We start from the raw sequence: 25,798 nt of genomic DNA on the forward strand, positions 1-25,798 counted from the left end.
TCCCCTCCATTGAAACGAATAAAAATAAATATAGAACGGAAGATTGAGAAGGAAAAAATTGGGCTAGACGATCGATGCGCGGATTAAATCCGGAATTCGATTAGTCGGAAAGCTTGACTAGATTCTCGGCTTTTATACCCGCGGACTCTTGTAAATGTTGCTATTTATACCGAAATGCGTTGGACATTTGGCGTAAACTGACACCGAACGGTGGGCAGCGAATTACGTTTATAGAATCCTGCGTTTTCACACGTGAGTGGCAGTTTATTCAATCCATTAAACTCTGGCCGTATACGCGGCGTGTTAAATTTATCCGCAAAATTGCGGATTTACGTGGCGAGGCCCGATTCGTGCAGCATTCGCAACCGATTCGCCGGCTACAAACCGCGTTTCCGTGTCACGCGAATTCGCGCGCAGCTTCGAACTTCAATGAAAAACCAATTCCGCAATTTTTTCGCCACCTCGAACGAAGCCTCCGAATTTCAGTCGAGTCCTCACTCGCAATCGGCAAGAAACTTGAACCGGTTCACCGCCATCGTCGTTTCAGCCAGCTGCCGGTGATAGCTCGCTTTGCCTTGGGGACGCGATAAGTAAACGAACGGCAGTAATTCAGAACAGAACCGAGGAGAGGAGAGGAAGGGGCGCCAAATTAGAACCTGTCGCGTACTCAGCTCTGCAAGAGAATGAGGAAGTGAGGACCAGTCCTAAACAGGCGCCTAGGCGGCCGGAATTCGGCCTCGAACTAGCAACGTGACTCCGTGTCACCTGCACGCCATGGGTTAACCGTTAACCCCATTACCTATTTTTCCGTCGAGCTTAAAGCTGACCTCGAGACTGCAAAATCTCAGTAGGTTTTATAAAACAGCTCAATGTGATCGATAGTTATCGAGTGGATTATGAAGTTTGCTAGACTTTTGAACCGAGGAAGATTCGCAGTTGTAGATAAAATTGCATAGACGTGAATTATAGGAATATGTACACGTAAGTGGAAACCCGGGTAATATATCCAACGCTATTGGAGGTAAAAAAAAAAGTCGATTTCACGTGGAGGTTATCGCATTTCATGTATATTATATTCATGGTCTAGTTTTGTTTATAGTCCACATGAATATTACATGTATGAGAGAAAACCCAGATGTGCGACACAGCGAGGAACGTAAAAATTTTCAATTTCAATATGTTTGCATAAATTCGCTTTTCTATTTTTGATCAAATGTACTCGAAAGCTCGAAGTATTTACAAAATTTTCACGTAAATATCGTTTTGATCATCGATGTTTTCTCGTGTTTAGTGAGTAAAGTTTTTTCATAACGGTTCGAGGATGAACGGAGAAGAAAAATGTAAAATGTAGTTTTCTAGTTTTTCACGAACGTTTTTTTTTTTCTAATAAATTTTTTTACATTTGCTAAGAATAATAACAAGTTACTTTAATCCAACGCAATCACAGAATTGGCTGACACGCGTTATTCTTTTGAAGTTTGAAAGGGAAACCATCGCACAAATCCGCGTGTCGACTAGGATAATGTTTTTAAAATATATATATATATATATATATATATATATATATATATCTGTATTTTTATATTCCTAGGCAAATTGCTTTTTGTCCGGAAATGTGGTAGCCGTATACGGCGGTTTCATTCCTGGGATGCTTCGAAGTTCGTACATATAATATACATTCCTCTATACATATTACATACATGTATATATATATATATATATATATATATATATATATATGCATATGTATGCGTACAGGGGAATATTTGAGCTTGTCAGAAGCCTGATCGTAACTTGCATGCATAAATTTCGAGGAGGCTATAAATTCTGTCAGTTTGGCAACCGTTTCTGCGTTTTGTCAATGAATACTACGGATACTAAGCCGAACCAAGTTTCTACCAGATATATGCTTCTGAAAGTTATTCCCTGACAAACTAGCCAACGAGCTCAACCACACGGCGACAACACTTTGTTACGGATATCCATTCGCACTGTTTATCCCACGTAAGTGCAAATCTCATAGCCATGAAATTTCCAGCGATAGTTTTCCACGCGTAAAATGTGCGCGTACGAACATTTCCCACGTATGAAATTGTCACGGGAATACGTGACACAGTTTCGTTCTCTTCTCAGCTCCGCATCTTTTTCTCCAACAATTTAACGAGTTTTATAATATATTCTTCACCGAAGCTGTTAAATCCGAGTGCGAGCAATTGCTTTTTGGCACAGGGCATCGCTTTCTCTTGAATTTTCTCACGATTGTGAGAAACGTTTTGCGAATCGACGAGAATGGTATTTACTTGCTGTTTGAACTTGGGGTCAAACTTTATCCCCGTTGTGAATAGCAAATGCTTCGGGCCAAATTGTAGGGCCAAGTGCTACGGTCAAAGCTAAACTAGTCTGAGAAACTCGATCGATTTCGTAATTGATTACCGTTACCCTTCGTCTGTCACCTTTTTTGTAAATAATGCGCGTGCATGTGTCCATTCCCCGATTATGCTGATAGCGATTTTCATGAATATTACAAATTTAGTTCGAAATTGAAAGGCCGTTAATCTTTTGACTGCCATTGTGGCACACTGAGAAAAATTTCATTTGTTACAGTAACTAGAAAAATTCAATAAAACAGGTATCGTTATAAAAATTGTTCGAATATTGTTGGAATTAGAATTTTCACACATCATAAAGAAAATTTTCGCTGAATAATATCGTTTGAAGAACTGTTTACTTAGGCATGAAAATTGAAAAGCTCTATTTTTAAAAAGTGTAATTTTTCAAACATTTGAGACTCAAGAAAAATTTGAAGCGGTTGAGAAAAATAATTTTTTTTAACGTGAAAAGGGCTTGGCTATTAAAGGGTTAAACACCGAGTTCAAGCGGATCGGATTGATGATGAAGAACCATGCGATTACAGGCGTTTCTAACGAACATGTTGAACCGTTGAAAGTTCCTCCGGTATCTCCTCAACTGCTGAGAGCTTTTTTCTAGTAAGCTTGACGAGCTTTAAACGACCTGACACATACACGAATACATCGCCGAAGTAAACGGTAGGCGGTTGAATTCGATTCAAAGGGTGAATGAGAGCTTCCAGAGAGCTGCAACGCGGCGACCTCGCTTCCATCCCTTGAGCAACACGTGCTTTTGAGGTGAAATAGAGCTCAAGATGTTTCGTCGTTTTTAGCCGTATGTATGTACGGGTGCGTGTAGTAACACAACGGTAAGAGCAGAGAGACGGGGATCAAAAGCTCAGGGATGATTATAAAGGCTTCTAAAGTTGTAGTTGTCGTTTTTGAGACATTGTTTATGGAATGTCAAGAGAGGGGGAGGACAGAAAGAGAGCGGAGGAGAAGGGATAACGTGATATTGACAGCAAACTTGAACCTGCGGTATCTTTGGTAATTATTATTAACCAGTCAATTTTCCTTGGTTTCAACGTCGCGTTCATATCTATAGATACTTTCGTAAACCTTATCCGGGGGGTATTTTCGCGATCAGCATGCCTCGGATAGATCCTTTACAAGGCTAATTTATAAACTTTTGAGGGGGGAAAAATTTACGTGTATCGGTGCCTGGTTTATAAGACGCTAAAGGAGCAGAGGCGTGTAAGGTATATACGGACATGCCGTGCCGTCAGGCAACAACAGGATAAAAACTCGGCGAGCCTCTAATTGGCGTATACCTACGTATGGTGTACGTATACTCAAGTATTAACTCGCTAGCTCCGCTGCCTTTTGTTGTACATAGGTACCCAATCAAAAAGCTCCGAGCAGCCTGTTCTCTTCCTTTCTTTCAATGATCGTCGAGTGTGTCTCGCAGGCTCCTTCAAATATTCAACGCAAATTATCCAAATTGGAACAGCTGTAAGTGGCTGTGCTCTTGCAGGTACTCGCAATTCAGAGATTGGCACGGTACAGCCAACCATATTTCATCCTTTTTCTTTAATCGGTGGAGAGTGCAAATATCGTACCTAAATCTGACATTTTCGGAAATTGACCGCCGCGCTTCAACTCTCCTCACAAAAAGAACAGCCGGTATTTCTACCGCAGTCACGCGTAAATATATCGAGGGGAAATTTATCCCGTCATCTTGTACACTTTTCCATTTTCCGGCTTTGCTGAAAGCAGCTTTTCCCGAGTCATCCTGCACGTTGAACCGAGATTTGCGTCTCGACGCTCGGCGTCGCCACGGATTGACGATATCATTGTCCGTGCCTGAAGGCGTCGCCGGAGGCCTTCGTGTTGGTTTCTTCCTTCTGCTGATACGCAGCGACGAAATGCAACATCCCATATTTTCAGTGGCGCGTTATCGTTATAGTTACAGTTGGCATTTATGCGCCTCCTGCAGGAATCCTCTGGTAAATACGCACCGGAGCTTGCGGCGGAACAGTCGCAGCTTTTGGGGTGTTTCGAACGAGACGTAAAAAAGAGGGTATCGAATCAGCGAGAGACTCGATGTGAACTCTATGTGAATTCATCTAACAACCAGTTATTCGCATCAGAATAATTCACGATACTAAGCAACAGATATAAAAAATGATGTCTCAGCGATGAGACGAAAATCTTTGAGGTGCCACTAGAATAAATTCTACATCAAACAGACACAGCATTACAAAAGTGTGATTTTTTTTTTTTTTCTTACGTTGGTAAGAAAACCTTCAAGATTTTCGTTCGTATATAATCAGATACTGAGAAAGAATACAAGAAGTGAATCTTGCAGATGGAAATACATTTTTTATTTTCATAACCGTTGAGACGAGATGAAAACGGAAAAGACATCCTCTGCGAATAAGGTAGAGCGACGCGAATCACGTGACACGCCATTTTGTAGAGCAAGAAAGAATTCGCGAGTTAACTGCGAGAATTATTTGGATTCTTTCCATTCACGCCAAGCCTCGCTTTCAAAGTTCTTTTACTTTGACTTTTCGTCCTCGAGCAGGTGTTAACGGCCCGAATGAAAACTCTCTCCAGCTTCTACAGTCCCTGAAATGAAAGCTCAGTGGATTACTGAAATTAACGGCACGCTGTGTCATTGATCGAAATTATAAGTGGCGTTGCTTTTCATCGCATGAATTCCGCTCCTCTGTTCCGGGTAGGACAGAAACACATAATTATCAGATAATTGGTTATCCAGTCAATGTGCTACTGATCCGGTATTGAGATGCAGCCACCTTATAATTCGTCATCACACAAATCTCTCGAGGTCGAGCTTACGTAGGTATTACCTCTTTATCACCTTGCTGGCGAAAAGTTTTGAATCGCATTCGAAAGGGGAAATAAACTGAGCTAATTGGATCGAGTAAACAACACAGACCAATTAATTATCATATTTCACTTAAATTAAATGTTCAGGGTTTACAGTTGCGCCACGTTAAGTCCCGCTTCGTTACTCCCTCAACTGAAATTGCCATCGCTCATTTCCAATCTACTTACCGGTGAAATTAAACGTCCTAGCAGGTTACTTCCGGCTGAGCGAATGAATTTTTGACTCTCCCGTCGTTGAATCACTTTTTCCCTGCGTGTAAACTTGTATTCAATCATTGAAAATGCATAAAATTCGCCGGATATTTATCAGTTGTCCATTTGGATTAAAAAGCTCAATAACGGACGCGTCTCACAGTCGAACGCAATATATAATTTGTTTGGTCACCCTGCGGGGGAAAAGGGGGGGAACTGGAATAGGCAGAACCCAGGGGGTAACCAGAGGGATGCCAGGCACTTAAGAATCGGGTTACCGAGGGTTCTCGCGTGCGCCATTGCGCCCCATCATGCTCACTTGTTGCTTTTTCCCTCGTCGCAAGAAAACCGAGCCATCCGATTCCTTCGCCGTCGGCATTGCTCAAGGAAATCGCGCAAGAAGGTCGCGCCTTGCAGATTCTCGGAACGGCAAGTGTCGTTTGCGCTTTTTTTTATCAGAAGCGGTTGTCACCGTTAGCGAGAAATCGGCGGGCTAGAGAAAAGCTCACGAAAGACGTTTACGACTAGACCAAACCGTCGACAATCCATCACTCCTTCTCTCTCTCTCTCTCTCTCTTTTCTCTTCTCGCAAATCAAAAAATTATTCGGCAGTAGATTCATTCCCGAGTGCGACAAGCGCCCCGACATTTCGTTTTACGGTTTTTCGAAACTGTCCCAGCTTACCGAAGCGATCCCATCTGCAGCTCACGTACGTGTGTATTATAGACACAGTAAATGGAAGATCCGACCCGAAGTGTCTCCGAAATATTTATCGTCGCTGTTGCGCGAGGAGCGTTGTCCCGTAAATACGTGAAACCCTCGTAAATCCACGTGCCAATCAGGTATTTAAGTTCAGTTACTTCACGGGCGGAAACTACCCTGCACTATACACTGAAAAAGCTGTAAAACCGGTGCCAACAAATGTTGATTCAACTCTAATTTCCATTTTCGCAAAAAACATTCAAATTTTTCCAAAATCTCTTGCCTGGCAATCCGAAACCAGGAACCAGGCCAATAATTAGACAACACTTGCAGAGATTCAATAGCGTTTTTGAGGCGATTAGGAAATGGTCTTGGACCATGTTCTGTATCAGGAATCGAGTTACTTATTCCCGTAATCTTATTCTGCAATAATTTCCGTCTGCCTCGCAACGATTCAATTTGACACTTTGGTTCTAAGGAACGCGTAAGTTTCTAGCTACCTGGACTGTGAAACTAGAGGAAATAAATTGTTACGTCGTATTGCTTCAAAGTCGCGATGCTGGAAAGCTGTCTCCGTGCCACTTTTGGTATTACATTCAATATATGGCGTGGTGTATAATAACCTGGCGCAATGATAATAATTTTTATAACGAGTTCACAGGCTGGAGGAGACAACCGCTGTTCGCTTCTGTCACCCGATGTCGTTTCCGTAATAATATGGCATCCGCCGAATGATAAATGCTTCAAAAGCCCTTCTCGACGTCAGTCGAGCGCCGCCAACATCGCAAATGTTTTGCATGAATGAGTACGTGATGTATAAAATAATATATGACTCGCGACCCAGTTCGGAAGATAGAAAAAACAGGGCACCAAAAATTCTTTTCAACTCACCGGCAGATTTAATTTCTACGTACAGGTACGAACCGTCATTATCGCGAAAACTTCTGTTTCGCACAAAGAGAAACAAAAAGCTGACGTGCAGTTTCATCTTTTTACGTACCCCCCTTTGCTTTTGTCGAAAAACGGGATTCACAGAGCTGTTATCAAAATCCAACGACAATCATTTGACGATCTCGCATAATTCGCGCGTCAACGTCAGCGATCGCAATTATCGCGAAACGATCGAATAAGCCTGTGCGATCGAAAGTGCGAATCAACGACATTTGGGAGACTTTTAACGAACGATGTTTTACCGACGTTGATCGCGTCGTTTGTAAAGCTGCACCGTTAATGAATTGAGGAAAATAGTATGCCCGGCAGCGAATGCGGAGAACTGGCTCGGATTTTACACTTCGACCGAGTTGCGCCGTATCCTTCGTTACGTGTGTTCATTAAAACTTTGGCTTTTCACGCGGCTGTAGCAGATGTACGAGTGCTTTTTGCACGATCGCGCGGCGCTTATACCTAGGCATGACGCCTAGACGGAGAACAGGTGCGTTCGGTGTTCGCGAATCGGAAATCGCTTGGAGGGATAAGAAAAAAAATAGGATTTTTGTTTTTATTTCTCTCCCCTTTTTCGAGCTTCTGGAAGAGCAGCGCGAGCCTTGTAATGAGAATTTATTTAAATTTCGCACGTATGCCCGGGATTATTGAACTCGCGATAACCAAAATGGGCCACTCGGGGTTATGGAACATGGATAACGGATGTTATATTAATCGTTAATTAGAGCCGGGCTATTACCGGTCTCCAGATATAAGTCGATTTATGTTCCTCGGTTTGCGGGGTGAGAAAAATTCGTTTCATATGAGAGACGGATGATGTAGAGGTTCGTTAAAATCGGCCGTCGCGAACGGAGAGCGAATTCAACTCGACGACTAATTCGGTAGTACGGCAGTCGTGTGGAACTCGAGGATTTATTCAATCCCCTCATTTGTCTCTGCAGGGAAGAAACGAGGGACGGCTTGCACTCCTAAGTAATTGACTGTTAATTTGATTCGAGTACCAAGTTAGTGTTACGTACCTACGAGATTTGACTTTGCCTCATCTTCCGAGCTCATTTAATTAGTTATTTAACACGTTATAGGCGGGGCTGCGGACTCGCCGGAGTTCTGATCCATATTTGCGGCTCTCCCTGCATATGCATGCACGGTAACCGCCCTGAACCTGGCAGGTATGCTCTCAGGATTACTTTAACGAGACAGAAATAGCGGGTAAATAATGCAAGAGTGATTCAGGGAGCCAGCCGGCTCCGCTAGATATCGGGCTGTATGAATTATTTAAAATTCTCGATCTGAATATCTCCTGCTGCAGAGGGTGAGACGGGGAGTCGAGGACATTGAAAAAAGATGCGGGAACGGGCGAATATTGAATTATCGCGGAATGTATAAATACGGTATGTTAACGAGAACCGCAAGCTTGAATATTGGCAGAAAAGTCTGGGAAGAAGGTGAGGCGTTTTACCGGCAGAGGTAAAATCGAATCGTCTGATTGAACAAGGCTTTGCGGTTTAAAAACTTGTGTTTTTCAACTCAACGATATCTGAAAAATTCTATCAAAGTTCAAATACAACAATTGAGTAAATTTTTCTTCTTCCCAATTGCAAAAGTGATTCGATCAGTGTCGCGAATTTAGCCAAAAATAATTTGCTAACGGATGTCATTTCGCGATGTTTTGAATGCCGGATAACGTCGCGAATTTCGTCAAGGCCATTTCGAGAATGTGATTTCTTTGAAATTTCTCTCTCTCTCCCTCTCTCTCTCTCTCTCTCTCTTTTTCAAACTTTTTAGCAGACGTAGCAGCAGCTCGTCTGCAATCAATAAGAGCGAATAAACGCCTGGAAGTAAAGTTTGTAAACAGGATCGTTTCCTGCAAAGAAGGAAGGAGGCTCGCTCCTTTCTGCCAACGCCGAAAGATATTACGCGGTATAAAGTTCAATCTTGAGACGGTAACGAGGTTACGTAAGCTCACCCTCGACTTTGTTTAGCATTTGTAGAGGAGCGTTTTTTTTCAAACCCAAGGGTTTGTCGCGGGCTTTTCAGGGTGGGTGAAACGCCTGAAAGCGGAACGCCGAAGGCGGGCAAGGGAGGGTGAGAGATAAGGCGGGTAAAGTTACACGTATTGGCTCGTCGTCCAATTTCCTTCAATGACAAAGACCCTCTTCTCACCAAGCGCTATAATCTTTTCTAGCCGAATAAGGCGATAACGTTGGATATACATACGTACCTATACGCAAGGCAGGGAATTTGCCCCCTCATGTATGTATTATACCCTGCTCCGGTTACACTTGCCACTTGCGCACGCGTGTCTGTGTGTGTGTGTGTGTGTGTGTGTGTATGGATGTTCAATAAGAGGGCCATCATATACCCACGGTGAGGAACGAGGTGGCGTCGCTTATCAAACTGGCTGCAGCATGCGAGGATAAAGCGGGCACAGCTTTTGGCTCGGTGTATTGCGTGTTCGATGAAACAGATTGCGGTGCTCGAAACCGCGCCGTTGGTTTCATCATATCAGACTCGGGAGATAGGCAGGTAATATATTTTCTCTACCGGACGGAGAAATTCGGCTCGCACATTTTCGGGGACGATTGATACATTTTGGCATAATTTACACCGTCGCGTTGCAGGATCAATTTCTCAAAAACTATACGTGCTCGTATCGACAGGTCTGCGTTATACGTGTATATTATACCCACATGCATTACCCAATTAAATCGGTTTATGTCCATTGAAAAGCACCCGCAAACCCAATTGGAACACTTGAAAGCCTGTATACTCCAATAAATCACTGATGCTTTTGTTAACGAATCACCCTATAAGCTTTCAGAACTGATGCAATGTACGCATCGGCATACCTTTTATATATACGTATAGAATATATGTATATATATATACATACATTTACCGTGTTACACTACCGAAATTACTTCTCTTGATATGCACAAGAGAGCGATATGATGAACGGTATCCATAAACGATTCGAACAGACTTTGCAGTACAACGATATACGTTAGTGTTGATTCATTGGGGACTAAATTAAGTATCGATATTCAAAGCAACACTTGCCAGACGGGATCGTTAGATGCAACAATTTCTTAATGCACCACAATGTTGTCAAAACAGTACTCTGAGGCACTGTAACGAAGGACAGCAAATTCGCGTGGAGGAAAAAAGCTGATCAATTGTAAAGATAACCTCAAGTGCTTTCCATTGATTATGGTGCTGGTGCCGTTAAGAATTCTGATGTTGGTTCATGTACAAGTTCACGTAATACGCGTTGGAGCGATTTGAAATTTTGGGAAATAAATCAGGTTACACTTCCATTTATCACAAAATTTCATCGGTCAACACTTTCCACCGCTGTAAATCAATCCTGAGGGAACGCGTGTGATTACTGGTTACATGTACCGTACGTGTGTGCGTACGTCGAGATGGTCGGAGAAAGGTTGTCATCCCGGTGAAAAAACGCACGAACCCCATCACTCGAAATCCCGAGTGTTTCCAATCCACGGTACGTACGGAGTTTACACCCACTGTTTAACGGATCAATTATTTGTCGGATTTGAAATTCAGCCGTGTAAAGTATCGCTACGTGACGGTTTGACAGCGGAATTCAATCCTGGCTGATGTCGTCGTTGCAGCTGAATCGCCGTTATCGCGTACGTACATCGTGGAATTGCTACACGTACAGTCGACGTCCAACAGTCACCGAGGCCGTGTTTAATCAGTCAAAGTGAGATTTGGTTGGGAGAATTGAACAGAAACGCCGAGGGACCCAAAGACCGAACGTACCAATCCCCTTTGATTCCAATCATGAACTGTGGTTAAAATCTTCCGGGTCCGGGATTCCTCGACGACAACTAGTGAATAATTGAGGCCAGGTTGAGGTCTTCCGGTCGATGATGCAGTACAAGGGAGGACCCTTCCTCTCTCATATTCTCCCAATGGGGAAGGGGCTGGGGTTTAATACTTCAATAGAATACGATGTAACCGAAGGGTGTAGTAGCCAAGTTTCCGAATGAATCATTCAAAGGACGTTGGCACCTGGGCGTCAACTCTGCAATCGCGATGAATGGCTTCACATCCGATGAGTCCGCGCGGACAGCGACACCCGGGAACCTTTGCTTCGCCACGATGTCCAAATGGTCCGTACATGAGTGTGTGGGCCAAGCTTCGAGCTTGCGGAGCACCTTGACGAGGATATTCGCAGGTGCGATAGCGGCCCGATTACAACCAACGGGTACAAAAGGGCAAATAATCTCGCGTTTGTAACGAAGGACATGCCTCATCAGGGCTTTCCTTCTGGCTAACGATGACGTAACGTTTGGATGTCTGGCTTTTTGAGGCAGTTCGCTCTCGCGCTGAACTGCGGGTCGGATTATTACTCCCTTCTTTTCTTCCCGTTTTTTACCTCAATTTCTCGCTTTTTCTCGCGTTTTTTATCGTCCGAATCCTGGTCCTCTTTCACGCCGTTTTTCCATCGGGGACAATAAAGGTTCGTCGCCTGCCTATTTGGTCCGGGGTGATACCACACATCTCGACAAGTCCCTGGGTCAGCGAATTCAACATTCAGTAGGGTACCGGGACACGGATCACTTTGATTTTCGAAAGCTCGTTTCACCGCCGAGAATACATTGACGACGTCTTAATGCGGCTGTCACGAGCAGCTAGTTTTTCCACACTGCAGGCTTTTTTCGTTCAGCTAATGATCGATCGACGGAACATCTTCAAGTACTAAACCCGGTGAAGAGTGCAAGAATTTAGGAATGAGTTTCATCGTTCCGTGAAGCAATAACAAAAGTTGTTAGCTCAAAGTGGGACGGAAGAAGGAAAGGTTGCCGAACTTTTCCAGTGATTCGTTATCTCACCCAGTCTGCACGACTGATACAGGCGAAAGCATTCTGTGACGGTTGTTGAAGGTCGAGAACGAACTACATCACGAATTCCGTCAGGCCGAGGGAAGCCGGGAGTGATTTTCGACAAGTTAAATCGTTCAACAACGGGATTCAATCAACGCACCCCAGCTACAGAAAGTGGGGTAAATCATCCGAGAATTTTTTGCGTTTCTTTTTTACCAGGCCGTGAAAATTCCACGAAGGGTGAGTAAATCAATTAACGTTCGGTAATTTGGTGAAATACCAGCCTTCACCCCGCCACAATAAGGTGTATCAATTTCCGTTGACGCTGGTGTCTTATTCGCGTTTCGGTTGATCGTATTCATCGGCTCTCGCCAAGTTGTGCAAATTTACACAGAAACAAGCGTACATAAGCAAGTAAACAAAACATCGTTAACGGTTGAAATCGATTTTTTTCACCATTCGGCGTCGTTAACAGATCCGCCGTCTGCGGAAGCTCTTCGGCTCGGGACTCGGATGGGATTTAAATATCGAGAAGGAACGTTAAATATTCTCGTCCTCAGGTGCGATGACTATCGGTAATGGAAAGAGCCGTTCGAAATTCCGACGCACCCTCGCAATAAATAATACATATTTCTCGATTATGGCTAATCGCTCGCCTTCTACAGGCTGACGTTTCAACCAGGGCTGCCAACCGTGCTCCGTTCGATAGGGTGGCAGCCCTCCTCTACCATTCTCTGCTAATGGCAGGGAACCATGACTATCCTTCCCCAAAATTCAGCACCCCACGGAGCGGAAGCATCAGCACACATCACCATCGTCCTAACGTCCTGATCAATTTTCAAATCTAATTAATTTCCCACATTCCGTCATCTTCGAGTGCGATACACACGCGATGATGATCCCACACGGTGTGCGTCACATTTTTCCACCTGATTTCCTTGGCGTCTCGTAATATCCTCCCGGCGACGGGGAAGAAGAGAAAGATAGAAGGAAGAAGAGAGACAAAAAAAAAAAAAAACTTTCCGCTGAAGATAGCAAATCGTCCACGAAGAAGAGTCGTTTCATACTTCAGCCTGCGGAAGATTAGAGGAACCGGGAAGCCGAAAGACTGGAGAGACTAGGAGAGCCTCTGCAGGCTATCGGAGAAGTGATCTACAGTCTCCGAGGCGCGGAGGAACAAAGTGACAGACGCGTAAAAAATTTACGCCTTTTACGATGATACACGATAAGGAGTTACCGCTTCGCGACGCGCTTAAAGGGGCGAGACCTGTGCGCGCTTTTCTCAAGCCCAATCAACCGGCGGATGGATTTCTTTTTGGGATGTGAATTCCCAAAAAAATCTGCGACGACTACCGTCAATGAGCTTGACAGATTTTTCGACGGTTATCAAGGATGGATATCACGCGTCGCAAACGCGAGTTGTTTACACCAACCCTGATTCATCCCTTGAGCAACGGAACTTGAAATAAGAACAATATACTCGAAATTTTTTTATCATCAATTGAAACGCACGGTTCAGCGAAGATTCATTGAGATTTAATTGAAGTAATTTCTTTTCCCTGTCCGTTTTACCTTACTTTATTTTCTCTTTTTCACCCTCTGTGCAGTAAGCGAATCGGGGACGTGATCCATTGTCACGCGGTAATTTTATCACCTCGTAAATAACGAGCCGAGTGAAAAGACATCTGCGCAAGTATGGTTTAGAGAAGAATTTTAACGGTGAGTCGGAATAGTCGTAAAAGGTTTTAAAAGTAATCGGTGGACATGCGGTAATATTTTTTACGCACACCCGTATACGCATAAAAGCTACTGTTCAGCAGCGACCTTATTTATATTTGATAATCAGATCCTCGACAAATGTTACGAGACGCATCCGATCGGATAGTTTTGTCCTGGTTATTCGGTACGTCGAATAAAAGCGGCGATATCATCTTTGTTCGTGGAAAAATACGAGTGGACTTTTATAGACTGAAATGGAAAAGTTACCAAGCAAGTCAAAGTCGAATTCTCCGGACGAATGAGAAAAAATCAGTGAAAAGCTTCTTTTAAAGCGAATTTTTATTGCGAGTGAAAAGGATTGAGGAGAAAGGCTTCCAGAAAGTTGACTTCTTATCGAAAGCCGTTACAGCCATATTTTTTATCCCATCATCTCCATTTGCGGTTTTGATTTACTGCCATTTGGGGGTTTTCCAAACACTGTTGCCATAATTTATTTATTACATCGTAAAATCTATCGATTACTCGCAGAGGCTGAAAACTTTCGCAGCAGAAATGTAATACTAACAATAAGTAAAAATAAGTCTCACGAAATTATTTCGTTAGAGATTAACTTGTCGATCTTTGAATTTTATTTCGTCGGCTTTCTCCTCTCCTACAGACACTTGTAGTTCTCTTCACCCTCTGGCAGACAGCTGGTACCTTCTTCACAAATGGCCGTGACAGGTAACCCGAGGAATAACGCGGAACACGAGCTTCCTTTGGCTTGAAAAAATGAAAAGAATGAACGGAACATAGAATTCTCTCGTCAAATTATCAATGGAATAGTTCGATTTTAGCTAAAACAATTGTTTATCAAGGCATTGAAACACTCAAAACATAAAATGAAGATTTTTTTGGCCAATCAAGATTTGACGACGAATAAATTTCACTCGAAAAAAAGAGAATATATTTTCTATCAAGCATAAAAAAAAATTGACGAAAAAAAAAGAATTACAAATAATAAAACAAATTCTACCTCATGATCAATTATATTATTTCAATTTACAAGACCTGGGTTATAGGTTACTGCATTACTCACAAATTTTCTTAAGGCATATCGGACAACAACCACAAAAGCCACCATTTGTTTGGTAAATTCCGTCGTCTTTTGCACACGCCGTCTCCGTCAGTTCGTCGCATCTCGTGGACTTACAGACATCAGGGGGACAGACAAATCCGTTTGTAGAAAGCACGGCGCAAACGAGAAAAGTAAAAGCGTATACGTGATTCATTGTTTCTTCGTGAATGTACCTGTACGAGAAATCAAATACGGAGCATATTGCTGATTATTCCATTTAAAACGAACAGCATTGTTTATACCAATTACGAGACTGCAAAGCAGGACGATGTACAGAAATTTGCAACTTAGCATGTCAGTGCTCAGATTGCCAAACTCGTAGCGTCAGCCTGAATACATTTTTATCATCCAGCAGTATTTTTTGCGTGTACATTGAATGCAATGTTTATACATATTCGTTGATAGTGAATTTAGTCGCAATTAGTTCGAGCCGAATACTGATTGTAAGCATTATTTATATCTCTGAATAAATTTCACACAGTTACGTTACAAGAAAGTTAAACACTCGACAAGTGATTAGTATTTTAATATTAGTATGGCATGAATATTGTTAGTTACAAAACATTCATCGCCCGTACAGCAACGCCCATCATTACAACCAGTTTTTAATTCAAAGAATACACATACCGAGGGCGATTTTCAAGCATGGGTAAAAGCTGCTGAATTATTTGTCGGCGAGGTAGGGCGAAAAAAAAAGGTAAAGTAAAATAAGAGAGTAAAAAAATCAGAAAGAAGCTTTGAAGGAACATTTATATTACGGTAGAAGGTAAGGGAAGAAAGCTCCCTGCGGCTGGAACGTCTATAAAAGCAAACGAAGAGCTCGTTGATCGTCTTACGACAAGTTAAGCTCATTATCGGCAATCGTCCTTCTGATTTTTATTTCGTTATCTTTGCTTGATATTGATCGATCGCCGTGTGAAGAACGAAATGAAAATTCTGTACTACCAATTCCTGAACTGAAATTTCATCATCTCATTTCAGTTAAAGCAGTCGGGAGCACAACTAATTATGAATAAAATACCTCAGCTCGAACTTTTTCAAGAATCACACTTTCATCGTGCACCGATACCTGAGGAACGACACTGACATCGGTGACGCCGGATTTTCATGGAGAATGAAATGACACATCTGCAGTATTTTTATCATATTTAATATATTTTGTATTTCACTGACACAGCATCGTAAAGCCGCCAGCGTCTCTCTCGGAGGGAAAATTAAACGTATGTAGGTTTCGTACATAAATTTACAGTAACTTGTAAGTTGAGACTTATCTTCCGAAATTAACTGTGAAATGAAATATGACTGATTTGATCGGTGAATATTTTTAAACGGAATTTTTCACGCGGAAAGAAATAAACTGAAGTTAGTCGAGGTATCGGTAAATTCGACACTGTCTCGTTTCTGCTGTGTTCGATCTCTTCAAATCCTGAACGTGGAATATCCCTCGCGCTCACGATAAGAATCGCAATTGTTTTTATGTATACCAGCGAAAAGTCACAAGCTTGTTTACACCCAAAGCGTGAAGATGATGAATTTGTGCAGGTGCAATAAAAAATTTGCATATCTGTATTTTTCTCTGACCACGCGAAACTCACGAACGTGCGAATGTGACAGGATGCGAGTGATTATTACCTGGGAAGCGATGCTCGTCCGAGGTATTCGCACAAGACGTTTGGAGGCCATACAAATAATTATAATCTTCATGCAAACGCGTTTCCGTGAATAATTAATATTCCATTCGAAGGGCAACAATTGATTAGATATGATCGATTTGGACGCTTACCAGAGTAAAAACTTTGATGTGGCAAAACTGATGTTCCATAAAGCCCTGATCATATTTGTCTCGATACGGAGTACCTGAGGGAAACCTTATCAGGGCCCGATGGAAAATCAGTACAAATTCATCATGTCTAATCAATTATTGTCCTTCGAACGGAATATTAATTATTTACGTAAACGCGTTTGCATGCAGATTATTTATGGTGCTTCCAAACGTCTTGTGCGAATGCCTCGGACGAGTATCGCTTCCCGGGTAATAATCACTCGTTTCGTGTTACATTCGCTCGTTCATGAGTTTCGCGGGTTCGGAAGCAAATAAAGATATGCACATTTTTTATTGCGCCTGCACGAATTTATCATCTTCACGCTTTGGGTGTAAGCAAGTTTGTGACTTTTCGCTGGTATACATAAAAACAATTGCGATTCTCAGTGCAAAGAATATTCCACGTTCACGATTTGAAAAGAACGATCACAGCAGAAACCGTTTCGTCTTCAACTTCGCTGCAATACTCAACTGGTGAGATAATGCCGAATTTACCGATACCTTGACTAAATTTGGTTTATTTCTTTCTGCGTGAAAAATGCCGTTTATAAATATTCACCGATCAAATCAGTCATACTTCATTTCACCCCAGAATCCCGGTAAACACAGGTGTCTATCACACTTGCCAATGTACGAACAGCTGTCTTTATTTAGTCGGCGTATATATACCCGCTCCTTCATCGACGCAGCCATTACAGTCAATTTTTTTACACCTGACAAATTTTTCCAATCGACTCGTACGTGAATTTCGAAGAGTAAGTCTCAACTCTTCTCGGCATCAACTTGTAGAATCCGCGAGAAAACCATTTACTATCTTTGTCTCGGTGCACATTTCCGCATGTTGTTATACCAGCTCTTGAAAGAATTGAAATCGAAGCGTGATCAAATTTATCGAGGCGTTTTCTGTACCGTTGAACAGGGACCAAGTGAGTACAACTCGGACAATCCTCATCATAGGGCATTTACTATTTTGCAGAACAGCGATGAAACTGATTGTGGCGTACTTGCTTGCTGTGACTGCGGGTGTGGCTATGACCCAGGGTCTGGTATGTACTAATAATTTCTGTGCTAACCAGACGTGCAATGCGTCCGTGACAACGGAAAATTGCAATAACGAAGGAAAAATTTACAAAGCCAATGCCACCTATTGTAGATGCTGCGCCGCCTGTCTCACTATAGTCGGTAAGTTACTGCAGATTTATGTAAGAAACCTACACACGTTTCACCGTGGTCTGGTAACGAGATTGATTGAAAAGCATGATTTATAATTTGATATACCTCGTCCACCTGTTTAGGTTAAATTTTCAAACCGCGCCGAACCGGTTCAAGCCTTTGAATTTTGAAAGTATATTTTGTAAAATCGAGAAAGTCGGAACTCTGATCTGATTGTATCTTCGCTTTCCAGAAAAAGGAGACATTTGTTATTACGGGTTTTTGAGAGGGACCCCACCTACGTCAGAATGCGTAACAGGAACTACTTGCGTTCTGAATGCGAGTAACAACACCTATACGTGTCAGTGAAACTATCGTCACTCGACGGAGGGACGAATTATTCGACTTGCTGCGCAGATGACATGCGATGAACACGAGTCGGAACCAAACCCATCTAATTTTCCCTCCGTGAGAGACGCTGGCGGCTTTACGATGCTGTGTCAGTGAAATACAAAATATATTAAATACGATGAAAATACTGCACATGTGTCATTTTATTCTCCATGAAAATCTGGCGTCACCGATGTCAGTGTCGTTCCTCAGGTATCCCTGTACGATGAAAGTATGATCCTTGAAAAAGTTCAAGGTTTACCTGTTGCACCTCTGATCAGATTGGCATCAGAAGGAAGACAAGCACGATGAGGCGCTGATCCCGGCCGGATCAAATTTTCTACTCCGTGCCTGGCCACCGAATCTTATGAACCGAATCTGGTGAACGAGCATAGCCAGGGACTGGTCATCGAATCTGATCAATGTCTGACAAATACAGACTGATCAGCGGATTCTAGAACGCTGTGTTACAAGCTTGATCAGGGTCTCATCAGGCAACCTGATGTCAGCTTGGCGAGACGTTCAGGGCAAGCCTGACGTCGGTCTCTGGTTGGGAAAAATTATACGCACACAGCTCACTATAATTATCACATTTTTATACGGAGTTTCAATGTTTGGTCAAAAGTATCACCGGGATGTGTGAAGTGAAATAATATTCATGACATCTACCACATCGGCCTGAACGCTCATGGCCCGAATAACGTGTATTCCAACTAATGTTTTCATTATATATTTATTCATTTGGTATTTCGTATTTCATTGAAACGTTAAAGAGGTATCAATGTATAAATAACGCTCATCGTAGGAAGGTCAGATGAATTGGGTTTTGCGTTTTGTTCATCGCACACGTTTGCGTAGAGTCGCGTGACTGCTGCCTTTGCTGTCTTCTGGAAGGGCTAATAGAAATTTCACGAAGTCGACTGACACTCGTACGTAGAGCTGTTTCCAACCTGTTGGCACGTGGTGCCGTCTTCGCATGTCGCTGTGGGTGGCTCTCCCCTCAACCGTGTGATAGTACAGCTTTCTCCTTCGTCTTGAAAAATGAAAAATAAAATTGAGCCGGAGTTCGCGGAGTCTAATCGAACTCGAGCTTTTATGTAGAATAAAATATTGCACATTGAATGAAATTAATGAAATACGAAAATCAATCATGTTTTTTGCATGAAAACAATGAACCAGACTTTAGTGCGCTGTTCGAATTGACGGTGAAAAATCACGGCTGGAGAACTTCGTAGAGATTGAAAAACTTGTTCTGGATCGATTTTGAATTTATGAGCGAAAGCTTTCCCCTATCGAACCCAGCTTTTTTCCACGGGATATCTTTTTAGAATTCCTAGTCCATTCCACCTTACGAAATTCAATCGGGCGCTTGCTTTGAGAACTCACAAAGTATGGTGAGACAGGTAGAGCAGCATCCGCAAAAGCTACCGCTGGGGTCGTACGACTTGTTTTGCGCTTCGCATTCTTCTTCGGTCACATTTGTGCAATTAGCAGTGGCACAGTAATCACGAGGACACACTATGCCTTCTGTGACAATTATGGCCAAAGCCAAAGCAAGTAAGTACGCGAAGACGAGCTTCATCGCTGTTCTGTAATTTCGGAAAATCGTCATGTTATACCTGATTGGTGTTTATTTCGCATCCTATTACAAGTATAAAAAAACAATTTATTCACCGAGAGATGACGATTCAGCGAACTGCGAAGTAATGCTTCTTTACACACGGTATATAAGATCAAAAATTATTGAAACCGCATTGTACAAAGTCAGTGAGCACTGATTGAATTGTCATGTTAACTACTGTGGAAGAGTCGGCTTACCTTTAAAGATGTACGAACGGTTCGATTGGCAAGAAGTATTATGTTCAGGAAATAGAACTCTAATGGCTCGGTATATTGAAAAGCGAATAATATATACGCAAGTTGTAGAGAACTGTTTCAATATAGTCAAGGTGAGCAAACTTGTACCCACGTCAATGAATCATTCATATTGTTATCATGCTGAACACACATTTATTCTTTTCCTATCTTATTTTAACAAATGTTCAATTGATGTATATTATATACACTTATCGTGTAAACGTTGTTTGATAAAAGTGTTGAACTAATTCTTCAGCATCCAGCTCAGAATTTTAAAACGAACTAAGGCGACAAAGAAGCAGAACTGTGTACACGGTAGGGTGATTGAAAAGAAATGAAAAGTTTTTTCCTCCTATCCCCTCGCCCCTCAAATGTTGGTGCTTGATAGAGGAAAAATCCTCGTAAAAGATTTTAATTTTATTTTCTAATTCGTTTAACATGGAAAAATTTCCATTTTCGTTAAAAGTTAAAATACTTGTAAACTGTTCAATGTTTTTTTTAAATTTATGCGTGGATCCTTGAAGTTCATTCTTCAAGCTTTTCATACCTCTGTGTTCCAATGTCAATAATTATGCTTTGTTACAGAGGTTTGGAAAGCTTAAAAAGTGAAATTTTCTCATATTAAACGAATGGGAAGTAAAATTAAAATAGCAACTTGATAGACTTTAGCTGAAGAGCTCATCTTTTGGGAGGATCTTCCTTCTAGCGAACAGTAACATTTAAAGTGGTAAGAGCGTAAACAAAACAACGTTACTTTTTTTAACTGCCTAGTATACAGTTTAATCAAAGCATTAAATGTAGGGAAGAGAAATATTCAAGTATTGAAATTGCATCCACGGCTGGACATTTAACCGTCCAACTTCTGCAGAATTTAATCTAAACTGCTGAGATAATAATCTGGCCATGCTGTACTTTCTTGTTTGTTGATCTCGGTCGATGATTCTCTTCAAAATATTAATTCCGTTCAACAACTGGCTGACGGAGAGGAATGGAAGTTGTTAGAATCTTGTGGGTTTTATTCACGGGACGATTTTTATTGAAGATTAGGTTGACAGGAGGCAATTGTTATACGCAACATGGGACCGAGTGTATAACAATGCAGCAAATATTGTACCTTTGACAAGTAGATAATGTGTATCGCGACAAAAACTGTTATCATCCATTATATATTTCGTATTTGAGTGTAATATTAAAAGCTATTATTATAGCAAGATCAGATATATTTGGTAATTTTGTTGTAAATTGAGTGATTCTCGTCTTATTCTGGCGGAATTGCGTTAGTTTTACTGAGATGGCTGACACGTTTTCGTATCGCTGGTTGTAGTTGCCTGGCAACTGAGGCCGTCTGCACATTCCTCGTTGGGTGGCGTTCCCTCCAACATCGTTAAAGCACAGTTGTCCCCTTCGTCTTGAAAAATAAAAATACAGTGAAGCCAACCTTCTTAGACTCCAATGATGCTTTTATTATAATTATGTAAAATAAAATACAGCAAAATTCGAGAGTTCAATCCATTTAAATACGACTTTGAATTGACGGTGTAGCATCACGCTGTCGAACTTTTAGAGGTTTAACAAATCGATTAGATCGACTTTGAATTTGTGAGCCGAAGGGTTTCCTATCTCGAAACTTGTTAATTTCAAGTGATATATTTTAAGAATTTGAAGTCGTCTGACCGTGAAAAACACTTTTCCTACTCACTGAGTTTGGTGATACAGGCAGAGCAACATCCGCAAAACGTAGCGCTTTCTTTGTAAATTTTTCCTTGCAGGCTACACTGTTGTTTCGTCACATTTTTGCACGTGTTTGCGGTGCTGGTACAGTAATTAGAAGGACATACTATGCCTTCTGTGACAGCTATGACCGAAGCCAAAGCAAGTAAGAACGCGAAGATAAATTTCATCGTGCTTCTGTAATATAGGAAACTTATGCGATTATTTATGTGCTTCGTTCTTATTTGGTATCTCGAAGAGGAATCCGACCTTTCAAAATCGAGCAACGATCGAATTGGCAGTGAGTGTGAAATTCAGAAAATAGAACTTTACTGACTCTACGTCTTGAGAGGTGAGTGTAACATGTATACCAATCCCATAAAACTGTTTCGATACTTTCAGTGTGAGAAACACTTGCGTTAACATCAATAAATTATCAATATTGTCATTGGGTTGATCATAAACATGTATTTTGACGGTACGCTGTCTTAACAAATATTCATTCTATAAAGAATTATCGAGTAAATGCTGTTTAATGAGAATCATCGAATAATTCGTTTACCTCTACCTGAGCATTCTAAAATAATCTAATGCCATTGAGACTTGTGATTGGTATACGGTACAATCAAAGTATTGAATATCGTGAAGAGAATGACCGAAATATTTTAATTGTGCCCAGAATTGTACGGGCAACGATGCAACTGAATTTAATAAACTATTAAGATGAAAATTCGGTCAGTTTTCACTTTCTTGTTAGTGTTGGGCAAAAAGAAATTCTTCAATTAACAATTAGGCCGAAAAAAAGAATGATTTATGAATTTACGTGAGAATCAGGGTAAAACAAAATGAAAATAATTTTATTAAACTATACACAGTACCCTGCGAGTGGAAAAAAATGGACTAAATAGTTAGTTAAGGTTTTGGTCAATCGCGTGATGTACCTGAACACTGCAGAGTTGAAGGGGAAACGATTTACACCTTAGAGTGTTCAACTTCTGAATATTGACTGCCGTCTGCACTTGAAATCGTCTCTTATATACCAACGAAATATCACAAAATTGTGCTTATCTCACGTACGGATGTGACGAATTCGTGCATGCATAACAAAACATACATATCTGCAGTGTATTTACTTTGGCCAGTGTGAAACTCGTCAACAACCGAGTATGCACACGGCACGAATAAAAATTCCCCACAAAATGGGTAAAAAATATCTGCATTCTATTCGTATAAGGAACAAATTCCACATTAACAATTGGTAATATCTCCAGTAAAAATTGACTCGCGACCTTCTTCCGCCAATGTGATTTTGCACACCCCTAATCAGTGAAACTGACTTCGTAAAATCAATTCTGCACCCTCTTGAAATTAGGCGGAAATTACACGGGTCTGTACGTGGAAATTTCACCTTGTTACCCCGATGGATCTGGAAGGTCGCTATATATTATGTTCGGAGTATATTAAATTCACGACGTCAAACAACTCCGGGCTCCTCATAAGACTGGGTAGGCATACACTGATAATATAACTGTGGGTACAAAGCAGCGGCAGTTTTGTTTAAGTTTCATAAAAGTAATATCCCGGGTCACATTGTTATACCTACATCGATATCGTAGCTGTGACAACATTTGCAATACCTCTCCGATGATCGAAGTGCAAGACTGACGCACAAAGTGAGATCGACGCGACGCGTGCTCAAACACGCAATAATTAAACACAAGCTTCAACGACAATGTTATTTTTATTCAATGATAATCCACGTCCATTCGTCACGTTCCATTACTGACAAGTCCAGGTTCGATCTTTCCGTTTTATGCAGCTCGTACCCGGTTCGCAAGCTCTGGTAGGCGACGAAGATGAGGAAGAACAGTTCGAACTGAGGTCCGAGCAATCGTCCCCTCTCGCTTAAATAGTGAGAGAGAAAAAGGTCAGATAAACACACTTGGCTAAACGAATAAAACGAACTAGAAAAACGCGTATTAGAGAAAAATACGGGACGATTATTACACGCGAATTGAGAGCACCGTTGATGACATCCCTGCGGACAAGGATGTCTTCTTACAAACCGAATGCGGTGTTCCGATAACTCACCTATTTTCTCACGGCACGCATCGCAACATCCGCAATAACCTCCATTCAACACGATAACACCGTCCGGACAAGTTTCTCTCGTAGCTGGTGCACAACGTACGGTGTAACACGCGTCCTCCTTACAGTCCGAATACGCTGCAGCGGCCAACGACAAAAGGCCCAATAAGTACACCCACTTCATGATTGATCTACGAAATTATCGACGATCGCTCAAAAATGAGAAAAAAAAACAATCCCGCACGGTAAGAGTAGAGAAAAATCTCTGAATGCTAACCTGACATCGGTCAACTTGAATAAAAATGTACCTGAATTATGTTTGTTGGACAAGACTTACCGTTGCTGGATCACTGAATCGCTTTCGGTCTCTTCGAATTTCAAACGCACACTGTCTCTTACGATAGGAACTTCTTTTTACATGTTATTCAAGAGGTTATTTTTATACGATGCAGAATACACCGAGTACACGTCGAGCTTGTCGAAGCTCACGTTCAACCTTCTGATTAGCATAACAAGTATATTTACACACCAAATGATCAACATTGCAGGCAATGGGTTGCGATATAAGCCACCAACACGTACGACGTTTACTTAGTTGGTGAAAGCTTGTACGCGGTTTGGTCAAAATATTAGCCACTTTAACCATCACAATCATTCCGATCACAACAGGCAGTAGAAAATGTTTTCGTATTTAGTCCGTCGCGAGTTTTAGCGACCAACTCCAGCGATATTCAAGCCTTACGCTGCACACCGGGGTCAAAATGACTCCCTGTATGTTTATCGTAAATTCGACATAAAAAAAATTCGAAACTAATCTGATTTGATTCCAAATAAATAGTGAAATTTAGTAAAAATCCTAAGATCAGTTTTTTTCCAAAATTTCGACTTCATTCATTGAAATGAATACCTTTTCTCAAGACGCCGTATCTCTTCTCAAATATCTTTGTGTCTTGAGAATTACCAAGTTAATTTTCAGCTCAAAATATTGAAAATTCAGTGAGTTACGATTTTTTGAGTAGAATGATCCATCTTTAGGTATTTTGTTGTTTTATCAATTTTTTGTCTTTCGTACTGAAAATTTCATTTTGCGTATTTTAAGTATTCGAGTCGAACGAATCTCCAATTTTGACAATGTCTCGTCTCAAATACCGTTCAAGCAGATCACGGAAAAGCCGAAAGGTTCAATCAAACTTTGAAAATTGCAGATGATCGTCTCGATTAGATTGATTCGCGATCGCAGGCAAAATACATCAATCAAAATGTTCGGATCAGGAAAGTATACCGATGTGTGAAAAGTTTCAGTATATTCGTGGGATCATAATAATTATAATTACCCGTAATTCCTTGGTTTCCAAATGGAGAACGATTATCACTCCAAAATTGACCTCAATCATTATTTAGATTATAGTAAGCATTATTTCGTGCCACTGTAGTTTACCACGACACCAACTTTCACCTTTCGGGACAATAAGCGAAAAAATCATAGTCGTAAAAAAAAAAAACTCGCCATCACCACATGTAAGGAAATTTGTCTTACAGTTTGTACCGCAAACCAAGCATGAATTTCTGAAGAATTTGAAGAATTAGTTTTTTTGTCATCGATAATAATACTATTCTTCAATTTTACTATTTCGCCGAACAAATTTATTCCATCACGCGCTATCACGTGTGTAGATTGAAAACGTAAGAAAAATACAATATTTCCGAGTGAAAATATCTGACAAGCGAAGCTCACCTCGCAATACGAATTCCTGAGATTCACTAAAGGTCCGCGTCTTTTTCCGGCTTCGGATGCACTGCGCTCACTCCTTCTCTTCCATTATCTTTATACGCGCAAACGTATCGAGAGACTAGTCACTAGTCGCCGACATTCGATGGCAACGAATACATTACGTACGATAAATTGTGGGTGACCTTGTAGACGCGTTGGCATTTACCACATCCTTCGATGGCTATGATTGTATAATTGCGTGTAATTCTAAGATATGTTTGC

At 41.4% G+C, this 25,798-nt stretch overlaps 3 protein-coding genes and 1 long non-coding RNA gene across 7 annotated transcripts in view; 1 reads left to right on the forward strand and 3 right to left on the reverse strand.

The window, feature by feature from the left end:
• The window catches only part of LOC124301116 (hemicentin-2-like), a 248,204-nt gene that overhangs the window by 127,485 nt on the left and 94,921 nt on the right, over positions 1 to 25,798 (reverse strand). The gene's annotated exons all lie outside the window — the stretch shown is intronic.
• LOC124301136 (uncharacterized) lies at positions 13,991 to 25,691 on the reverse strand. 2 transcript variants are annotated; one of them, XR_006907403.1, is made up of 3 exons: positions 25,541 to 25,676; positions 14,748 to 14,959; positions 13,991 to 14,431 (listed from the first exon to the last, which is right to left on the reverse strand). It is a non-coding gene; the product is annotated as an uncharacterized LOC124301136 (long non-coding RNA). The 2 variants fall into 2 exon arrangements; XR_006907404.1 differs by lacking the exons at positions 13,991 to 14,431; positions 14,748 to 14,959 and adding exons at positions 23,440 to 23,621; positions 23,809 to 23,996 and having other exon boundaries at positions 25,541 to 25,691.
• On the forward strand, positions 16,874 to 18,298 carry LOC124301132 (uncharacterized). The gene is made up of 3 exons (XM_046755862.1): positions 16,874 to 17,082; positions 17,528 to 17,790; positions 18,014 to 18,298. The coding sequence occupies exons 1-3, from the start codon at positions 16,889 to 16,891 to the stop codon at positions 18,127 to 18,129; spliced, it is 573 nt and encodes a 190-aa protein (XP_046611818.1). The 5' UTR covers positions 16,874 to 16,888; the 3' UTR covers positions 18,130 to 18,298.
• On the reverse strand, positions 18,865 to 20,120 carry LOC124301135 (uncharacterized). Of its 2 annotated transcripts, XR_006907402.1 has the most exons (3): positions 19,969 to 20,120; positions 19,537 to 19,739; positions 18,865 to 19,183 (listed from the first exon to the last, which is right to left on the reverse strand). XR_006907402.1 is itself a non-coding variant. In XM_046755866.1 (2 exons), the coding sequence occupies exons 1-2, from the start codon at positions 19,730 to 19,732 to the stop codon at positions 19,059 to 19,061; spliced, it is 321 nt and encodes a 106-aa protein (XP_046611822.1). In that variant the 5' UTR covers positions 19,733 to 19,739; the 3' UTR covers positions 18,865 to 19,058. The 2 variants fall into 2 exon arrangements, 1 of the variants encoding a protein (XP_046611822.1); XM_046755866.1 differs by lacking the exon at positions 19,969 to 20,120.

The sequence above is a fragment of the Neodiprion virginianus genome, chromosome 3 (genome assembly GCF_021901495.1).
Source record: "Neodiprion virginianus isolate iyNeoVirg1 chromosome 3, iyNeoVirg1.1, whole genome shotgun sequence".
Classification (NCBI taxonomy): domain Eukaryota; kingdom Metazoa; phylum Arthropoda; class Insecta; order Hymenoptera; family Diprionidae; genus Neodiprion; species Neodiprion virginianus.

What these genes read in the sequence shown, in the direction of transcription:
- LOC124301132 (XM_046755862.1), top strand. Translation starts at nt 16,889, where the DNA reads ATGCACATTTTTTATTGCGCCTGCACGAATTTATCATCTTCACGCTTT. An exon ending in TTCGCTGCAATACTCAACTG is followed by an intron (nt 17,083 to 17,527) that starts GTGAGATAATGC and finishes ACCGTTGAACAG; the next exon opens with GGACCAAGTGAGTACAACTC. An exon ending in CGCCTGTCTCACTATAGTCG is followed by an intron (nt 17,791 to 18,013) that starts GTAAGTTACTGC and finishes TTCGCTTTCCAG; the next exon opens with AAAAAGGAGACATTTGTTAT.
- LOC124301135 (XM_046755866.1), bottom strand. Translation starts at nt 19,732, where the DNA reads ATGAAGCTCGTCTTCGCGTACTTACTTGCTTTGGCTTTGGCCATAATT. An exon ending in TACCTGTCTCACCATACTTT is followed by an intron (nt 19,184 to 19,536) that starts GTGAGTTCTCAA and finishes TCATTTTTCAAG; the next exon opens with ACGAAGGAGAAAGCTGTACT.